The sequence below is a fragment of the Hemitrygon akajei genome, chromosome 15 (assembly GCF_048418815.1).
Source record: "Hemitrygon akajei chromosome 15, sHemAka1.3, whole genome shotgun sequence".
NCBI classification, from domain to species: domain Eukaryota; kingdom Metazoa; phylum Chordata; class Chondrichthyes; order Myliobatiformes; family Dasyatidae; genus Hemitrygon; species Hemitrygon akajei.
In genome coordinates, this window is record NC_133138.1 from 8,506,870 (window position 1) to 8,516,250 (window position 9,381).

The 9,381-nt window shown below is 38.7% G+C and overlaps 1 protein-coding gene across 7 annotated transcripts in view; it reads right to left on the reverse strand.

The window, feature by feature from the left end:
* The window catches only part of tcf7 (transcription factor 7), a 228,810-nt gene extending 223,275 nt beyond the window's left edge, over nt 1–5,535 (reverse strand). For 3 of the 7 annotated variants that reach the window (XM_073067144.1, XM_073067147.1, XM_073067150.1), the window contains exons 1-3: nt 5,064–5,533; nt 4,868–4,934; nt 4,610–4,722 (exon numbers count right to left, since the gene is read on the reverse strand). In XM_073067144.1, the coding sequence (XP_072923245.1) occupies nt 4,610–4,722; nt 4,868–4,934; nt 5,064–5,258 (375 nt within the window). In that variant the 5' untranslated portion in view covers nt 5,259–5,533. Of the gene's footprint in view, nt 1–4,609; nt 4,723–4,867; nt 4,935–5,063 lie in introns of all 7 variants that reach the window. The other 4 variants (XM_073067143.1, XM_073067145.1, XM_073067149.1 and 1 more) reach the window with 3 other exon arrangements.
* Nucleotides 5,536–9,381: the final 3,846 nt, after the last annotated feature.

Genomic DNA, 9,381 nt, shown 5'->3' on the forward strand with positions numbered 1-9,381 from the left:
ATTCTAACAGGCTGCATCACCCCCTGATATGGAGGAAAGGGCACTGCAAAGGATTGAAATAAGCTACAGAAAGTTGTAAACTCAGTCAGCTCTATCACGGGCATTAGCCTCCCAGCATCCAGAACATCTTCAAGGAGCAGTGCCTCAAAAAGGCAGCAGCTGTCATTAAGGACCCCATCACCCTGGGTATGCCCTCTTCTCATTGGTCCATCAGTGAGGAGTTACAGGAACCTGAAGGCACACACTCAATGATTCAGGAACAGCGTCTTTTCCTCTGCCATCAGGTTTCTGAAAGGACATCGAACCCATGAACACTACCTCACTACTTTTTAAACTTTTATACATATACTTCTTACTGCAACTCACAGATTTCATTATTATGTATTGCATTGTACTGCTGCCACATGACAACAAATTTCCCAACATTTGCCACTGATAATAAATCTGATTCAGATTCTGACAAATGCTGGCATGATAACTGAATGCAGGAGAGTATCGACGGTGTTTTATTCACATATGGGATCAGAGCAGTCGTAGCAATCTGAACAAAACTGCTACAGCTCACAGTTCAGACTTTAAAATGACAAGTCTGGTCCAGCACATATGTCAATCAAACCAAACAAAGTTCTGTCAACTTTTGTAAAAGAGTGGCAAAATATCTCTTAACAAAGGAATAATATTGTTAAAATTAAGCACTGTTCTAAACTACATCTTGCCCTGGCATTGATTGAGAAACCGTTATGTTTTTGTTTTCACATTGTATACCACCTTTACTGTTTCAGGCACAACAAAGCTGTGATTTTCCCCACCCTCACCATGTTCTACCTACCCGTTCAGCAATCATTCTTGGAAGCATTTGGAGATGTGCTGAACGAAAGCAAGATGCTTTTTGCAGACTTGTGGGTGGCTCTGAGGAGGTGGAGGACAATTGCAAATCGATGTGTGTTGTTGAACTGTTTTGCCTTATCCCTCAGCCCAGTGTAGGCGACCAGTGTCAGGGAGAAGGAGATTTTTATCCCATCTGAGGTATTATGGACTAGAGAAAATGTACTTATATATGGAATATGAAACATCAGCTTGCTTTAAATATTCAATACTTTAACAGCAAATTGACTATCTATTAACCTGACAGGACACTTCTATAAGGTTTATTTATAAAACATTTCAGTCCAATGTATAACTTACTTCTAAAATTATTTTTGTTAATTCTTAACAAACATTCTCTGGTCACCATGTATTTTTTTGCACCAACAATTTTTTACCTCAAACTCTACAAAACAACCTATAATATTTCCATTCACCACACTTACAATCTTTCCCTAAGAGACTGCCAAGTTAGAGCCAGGAGCATGCATCTATTAGAAATCAGTTTGAATATTTCAAATTAATTTCACATTGGATCTTTCAAAGTTAGCTTAACATAAGCGTGGAGGTCAGAAAAGTTGTGGTCTTTGTCCTTCGATACACCGACAAACATCTGCTAAACTTTACCTTGAAGCATTTGTAATCCAAGGGAATGACAATTGCTTTTCTCCCTACTGCTTGGCAGTAGCTATTATATGCTGAATAAAGCTAAAATACATACTGCGATTGCTAATTGCTACTCAACAGTTAGTTAATGCAGCAGAATTGAAATTAAACATAATTGTATACTCTTAGTCTTGTAAGCCACTTTTAGAAAAATTGTATTTCTTTCTGTTTTATGGGAAGACATACGAGCTGTCAGAGAATTTATTTTTCCACTCATGTAGTTTTCTACCATGTAATGATCGTGCCCTTCAGAACACAGGAAGTCTTGTTGTTAATGTTTTGTTTTAACTCCCAAGCCTGCTGGTGGTCACAGGGAATGCTAGGAAATCTCAGTTGGCCATTTTATTAAAAAAAGCTTTTCAAATTCAATACTACATTGTTGAAACAAAAACATAATATTAAACTAACAAAGATACTGCTGTGACAAATATAGTCTTGGATGCAGTATTATTGGCTCTACACTATCAAAAAGTTTGAACACACAATTTAAGTGAAAACATTAAATTCATGATTCTACCCGACTTGTCATGCCTCTTATCCATGTTGTATTCTTGTAATTCAATAAATTTATGAAACTTGAAATGACTTACATTTCTTGCTGATTAGTATTTTCCACCTTTGCTTTTCTCTCTTACTCCCACTTGCAGGGTTTTTTTTGTGTAAATGTCTAATCACTGTCCTCACTTATTTGCAATGTTTATTTTGGAGTTGGAACTAATTTCATTCAAGGTTAATTGTTACCATAAAAACTGGATGGCAAGCAATGTTTGTAACCAAGTCTGGCCCAAGAATGTAGAGACTGGCATGAAATCATTGTCTAATTCAATGTTCAAGGCTTAAACTGAGAGAACCACCATTTTATCTTTGTTGATATGGGCTCCAGCTGTACAATCATAGCCCAGAGAGAACTGCATAGATGAAAATAAACAAATTGCATAAAAAGTCACTTACTTTTTATGCTATTTCCTGGAGATACTTTTGTTTAATTTGCATTATTATTGTGGAAATGAGCTTTGTAGAGATACCAAGACTGATTGTGTGAGAAAACTGAACAAACTGCACACGGTTGAAATGTTCAATTTGAATTGCCTATGTATAATAATAATCCACTTCCTTCATTCTATTGATCTCAGGGGTTCAGCTAAAATCAGACTCCTATATCAACATCTATTTTTTGAATAAAATGTTTAAAAAATACACACCAGAACAAATCAAAGGGGAAAAATAGTCAAAGTTATTCCCAGTTTTTTTTTTAACTATATGGTTTTGAAAAGGGACACTGAGAACAAGACTACCCCTTGAATGAGATTTCTGACAGCTCTTGTCAGTGTGTATGAAATGAACAGTGTGCCTAATTCACGGAAACTCTGAGCCTGTAAGCAGTTATTAAACAGTAATGCCATTTTTCCCAACAGTGCCTGTGTTATATTACTAAGCTAAGAACAAAGATTGTGTCTGATCTAATTCCACCCCCTCTCCGACCTGCCCATCACCTCTCTAGCCCTCCAGCCCTCAAGCAAACCTATCTTGACTGAAAAGATTTCCACTTGACTCTGCTGTGAGGGGAAAAAAAAACGACCACTCAAACCACATTGCACAACAGTGCAGGGTGCAGAACAGTGCAGCATATTGTGATATTGACTGTTTGGATGGAAAAGCTTAACAGAATGTTTAACTGATATCAGATAGCAAACTTTTTAAAGAAGTAAGAAAATGAAGGAAAGCTGACTAGTTGACAGCTGTTGGGTTCATCGTACCTACTCTTGTCATACAACTTTGTTGGGTTACTTCACATTAGAAGAGATAGTGAAAAAGAAGACAGGTTCCTATTATACCTTCTCCCTTAAACACGACAAAGGAAACCTTTTCTTAATGTACTGATCGCCTAAGCAAATACATTTGAAAAACTTGACTCTTTTATTGCTTTTCAGAAAATGACTTCCTTGGTCTCAGAGTGTTTTGTTTCTTGGATTGAAACTTGCAGAATTATTCAGAAAAGTGCTGATTGCTTGATTTAAATTTTGACACATCAAGGAGAAGGACTGGTGGGATATTACTTTGAAATGCAAATCATGTTGGGCAATACAAGGACAGTACATTTCAACAGCACAGTCTGAACTGGGTAGAGATTTGTTTCCATATAATTTTAATGTTATACTCTTTGTTCAGAGATTTTCAAACAGATATAATTTAAAATTCCACAGAACACTCTCTCTACTTTTTAGTTGTGTTTAAATTTTACTATAATTAGATATTAAGAAACAATTAGTTACAATACACTGATGGAAAACAGTATTATTTTTCAGATTTATTAGAGCTCAGAAATTATGAAATTATACAAGACTAAAATTACAATGGTTTTTGTTTCCTAATTCTCCAAGTGAAGAATAATGTGGGGGCCTGCTCTGGTTTCTGTTTTACTGGTGGTTCCTGCATTGCATTATTCAGGTTTCAGGGCTCCTTCCTACCCCACTCAGCTAGCATGTCAAGATGCACAAATTGTGGCAGTTGGTTTTATTTTATAAGTAATGACAGATTAGGGACAGAATGGTCCAAAATCAATTGTCATCGCCCCCTCCCATTCCTACCACAACACAAACAAAAAAAAATCAATGGATAACTTAAAGCGCCCACTGACAAATTTCTGGCGTCCTTTCTTTATACTAATAGAAGCACAGATGAACCCAGCATTTGATAAGCAACCTTCGCCAGGCACAAAACTGCAACCACAAGTGATTTTTTTCTTTTTAAATTCTATTCTTATTGCCTTGAAATATGTCAAAAGGCTTTCATAACAGGGATATTTTCCCGTATAATTTCACCATGACATCTACAATGCAAACCAACGCCGAAGTATCATTCTGAAATAAAGCATCAGCAATTTCAAAACCAGTTCAGCGACCCCCCGATCGAATGCAACCTCAGGGCAAACCGTTGATGAACGTTTATTTCCTGCAATATGACTAATTCTCCCCCCCCCCCCCAAACCAACTTCCAAAACAAAAACAACAACAACATGAGCGTGGTGTCAGCCCGAGAGGTACCAATGTGCAATATACAGAAAATGTCCAGCACTTACAGAGGGAGAGATGGATCCATTGGCCAGGTAGGGATCCTGGAGCATCAGAAAGTGGGGATACCCCGAGTAGGCTGTCCCTTTGAACATACCTCCATCTTGACGCTGCTTTATAACTACACGAGAGAGAACACGGGGGAAAAGTTTAACTGCCCGGCTAACATTCACAAAACGCCGCCCGCAAACGAGGGCGAATAAAGGAGGATTTTCTAAATGGTGGGGCTATCCCGAGGAAAGAAAAGAGAGCAGGAGCCAACGTACCGTCATTGATGTGTTCTTTGGATTTATCTTGGTAAATTCTTTGACTGTCCGAAGAACGTATGATCGCCTGTTAAAGAGATCATGTGAAAGAAGAATTTGCATGAGGGGGATTTGGCTAGGGCAAATGCACGCGTATGTCTCAGTAGCCTGGAAATCCATGAAGTGCAGCAAGGAACAAACTCCTTCATTCACTCACCTCTGGGTCGGATGCAGGATTCGCGTTCTGGTTAGTCTCCGACTCGTTGACTAGCGATGACTTCACGTCTGCCAAGTCCGTCTCGGTGAGAGCGCTCTCGGAGATTTTCTCCTCTTGCTCCCCTTCGTCTTTAAAAGAGATCATTTCATCGTTCGCCCCCAGATCATCCTCTCCGCCGCTGCTCAGCTGCGGCATTTTCCTCGGGATGTTTGCTCCTCTTTCCCCCCCTCCCCCCACCCCACCTCTCCTCCACTCCTTCACTTTCCACTGTACAAAGTTACTGCCCGGGACTTGCGCCGCTTGTTGCAGCCAGCCGGCCTGGGGAATGCTGTGTAAAGTTGCAGGCAGTTGGAGCGGGAGGAAAAGAAGGCGAGGAAGAAATCTCAGTGAAAGTAAGACAGTAGGGAGAGAAGAAAGATCTGAAGCAGTTTGTGTTTAGGACCAAGGCGACGGCTCCTCAGCATCAAAGGGCACCGCCTTTTGATTGACAGATTCATTGACGGGAGGGGGAATTCAATTGTTTCATCAACCAAACACTTTAAAATCATCATCATTTTCCTAATAAGTCCCTACCCTTGCAACCAACCCCTCCCTTAAAGGAAAATCTTTACATGCAGCTGTTTTTAAATCCAATATTTCATTAGCTTGGAGACAAGCAGTGAACCCACGCGTCCCCTTATAAATAACGTGTATACATTGCCTATGAGAGTGCTCCCTATATAGCTCAATAAACTGGAATTCCCTTTGAACAGTAGATAAATCTGGCTTTTTCTAGAATTGCATAAGTTCTTTTAAGGTGTTGGCTTTGAATTGTCAAGAGCCTGGTCGATTTTGGTATTTTTGCTATAAAAAAGGACTATATACGCAACTAAAACAGATTGATTAAAGCTTGAGAAAGCCTTACACAAGCAGATAGCCAGATACATTTTCAGCCATTCACAGATTGAAACACACAGTCACATAGAGGTAGCCATGCACAGACTGGCCAGCCCAGTGCAGACACAGATTCACACTTAAATATAGACAAACACAGGCACAGATACAATTACTCACTCACACAAAATACAGGAGGACATAAGTACACACTCACATAATAGAAATACACTCCAAAAAAAAACTTTCAGAGAGTAGGAGATTGGGAAGCTCTAAATTAAGTCAGAACGATAAGAATAACTGAATTAGGGAAATAAATTTAATCCGTTAGAAGAGAAGTGCTTAACGAGAAAATATTGGACCGCAGCCCCAAGTTACTGGAAGAGTTGCTTCTATTGGAGAAAATGGGATGAACCGGAGGCCAGATGTTCTATCAGTGTATTTGAGCTGAGAAGCAGAATTGCTGGAAGTACAGCCAAGGTGCGACCTTGGAAAGATATAAACCCAGGGGTTTGGATTTTGAAATCAATGTACAAGGTAAAGAGCATACTAGAGTTGAGAATGAGGATTTAAATAGGCAGAGTGTTTTGTGGTTGGCATGGATACTGTGGGCCAAAGTGCTTGATTCCTAGCAGTATGACTCAATGATTCTATGACTCTGTGATTCTAGTATATTACGGTAGAAATGCCTATGAAATTATGGAAAATTCAGTGTAAGTTAGAGTTTGACAGGATGAAGACACCAATGGAGAAGAAAACAAATGGGCAAAGTTGTCCAATAGAAATGGAAGTTGATGACACTTTCCTGGCATTTAGTTTCAATGATTTTTCATTCATTTATAATATAAATGAGATTTTAAGCATATATGTGTTTTCAGGAGAGTGGGTCTTGGTGTTGTCCACATGCACAGGGCTTATGGGTAAAGTTTCTAAGGACGAGCTTCCATATGAGAAAAATAGATAACATGCCTGAAAAATTGGGATAAGCTCTAGGTAACTAAGTGGAAGTGCATTGAAAAATCATTGTAGATTAACTGACTGGAACTCTAAGAGATCACTACCTCAGGAGGACATTGGAAGAAAAGTGAAGCATTATTTGCTTATATGGAAGACTGCCAACAATTAAAGATGACAAGGAGGGCTAATACACCTCAGATGTATAACAATCAACAATAATTTTCAATGATACATTTCTAGAAAATATATATGTTTGCTTTACAGCGATGTAAATAAAGAATAACGACCGCTAGAAACCATTTGTGGATATTTTTGAAGCAGAATCGGTGTTTGTACAGGACAGAAGCATACCGATATTTTAACACTGAGTTGTATTCACACCCACGTTCTCACAAAGCACTGCATCCAGGCACATGCAAATAATTAAAAATCACATATCGCCCTGACTGGAAAAGAAATTTCCAACCTCTCATTCTCATCGGATGTAAACCCAGAAACTTCCTATTCAACACCACTTTGGGAGTATCATCACTAGGAGAACTGCAATGGTTCAAGAAGACAGCTCACATCATCTTCTCAAGGACAATTAGGGATACGCAAGTAGTAACTAACATTCACAAACTTTCACATAAACTGCAATGCACGTTCTAGTGGTATAGGCAGAAAAAGTGGAACACAATGAATTACTTCCAAATGTTGCTCCTGCGTAGTATTTTGATGTTTTGGGTGCATTCTCAAGAATTTTGTGTTAAAAAGACAGTTGTCTGATCAATTTTAAGCATTTTTTTCTGAATATTAGATGGATAGTCAATTCAAACAAAAAGCAAATGTGAGAAGTACATATATGGCTCTCTAAATGGCCCCATTTCACAGGCACTTTCTCCCTCCTTGACAATGGTTTCATTCCTAGTCCTGACAACTGCTTCACCTCCAAGGAAAACTTTGTTCTGCAGATGGAAATTGTAAAAAGGCAGAACAGTAGTAATTTTTTTCCCTTAGTAGCTGTTTACTAGAGAACTGGCAACGTCATCATGAACTTCTGTGAAAAAGACCACTGACTTGTGAATACTGTATTCAATTGATCATGCCTCCAGTAACTCACATATTTACAGGAAAACTCTCGCGACAGAAATATAAAGAAAATACACATTAAGTACTTTCAATAATAATATGCATTTGAACATAAACATATTCATATATGGAGTCATTTTCACACATTGATGCAAACACATTCAAAGATTTGATCTTATATGCCTTGAGATGCAGATACATAAAAGTACATTATTCATGTACTTTAATGCAACTTTTAAGAGAAGTTTGGAAAAGTACATGGATGAGAGGGACACGGAGGGCTATAGTCAGATTGGCGTCGATGGGCGTAGGCAGGATAGCAGTTCAACTTCTATACTGTAGTATTCTTTGATTCAATGACTCATACATGGACATTTGAACAAGAATGGCTATAATTATTGCCTGGTCCTAGTGAAATTGTGAGCCTCTTTCCTGAGCCTTTGCAGTTTTTGGAATGGAAGAAATCAGATGTGGTTGGGAAAGAAAGTCCTTACTTTGGCTTCAAAAAAGTGAGTGAGTGGTGGTGACTGTCCAAATCACAATGCTGTGTGACTTGCAAGTGAGTGCAGTAAATCCAAACACATCCTTGAACTTGAATCAGAATATTTAGGTAACTCATCCAATCAAGTTTTGCAGCAACCAATATGTTAATGGCAGTGGATGATAAACCCAAGGAATGTCATATGAAGATGGTGAAACTCTCTTTAAGTCAAAATCTTGAATGTCACTTCCAGGTTAATAGCCGAGATGGAACGCTGTTCAACTTTTGCTGCATGTGAGCACAGCCTTCCAATGCAACTGAGCACTGTCTAAGCTTTATTCTCAGTTCTGACCATAATGAAGGAGAGGAGGTTATTGAGGAGGCATCTAAAATGGTTAGACCTCAGATACTAGTTAAGAAATGCCACCAGTGATGCCCTGGAGGCTAAATGATTGAGCTGTAAAAACATGTTAGATATTACTCTGATCAGTGGAGAGTTTCTTCTTGATCCCCATATAGTTCAATTTTACTAGGGAGTTTTCTTATCCTCATATAAATACTGCCTCTATGTCAAGGACAGTCAGTCTCATCTTCTCTCTGGAATTCACCTGTTTGTATTAGGACCGACATTGCAAAGAGATCATGTGGAACATATATTGAACAGTTTAGGGTTGATGAAATGTTGCTTGATAAGAAGGTCACCACTTTGCAAATAATTAAGAGAAAGTTGATTGAAAGTTGATAGCCATATTGGATTTGTTCTACTTTTTGTAGTAGGATATGCATAGCGGATTCCTTGTAGCAGGATACCTTGCACTTAGTGTCAATAATACCAAGGAGGTTGATTGTGGACTTTAGGAAGAGAAAGTTGGGAGATCACACGCCAGTCCTTAGAGAACTTTGCAGTGGAAAGGGAGAGCAGCTTCAAGTTCCTGG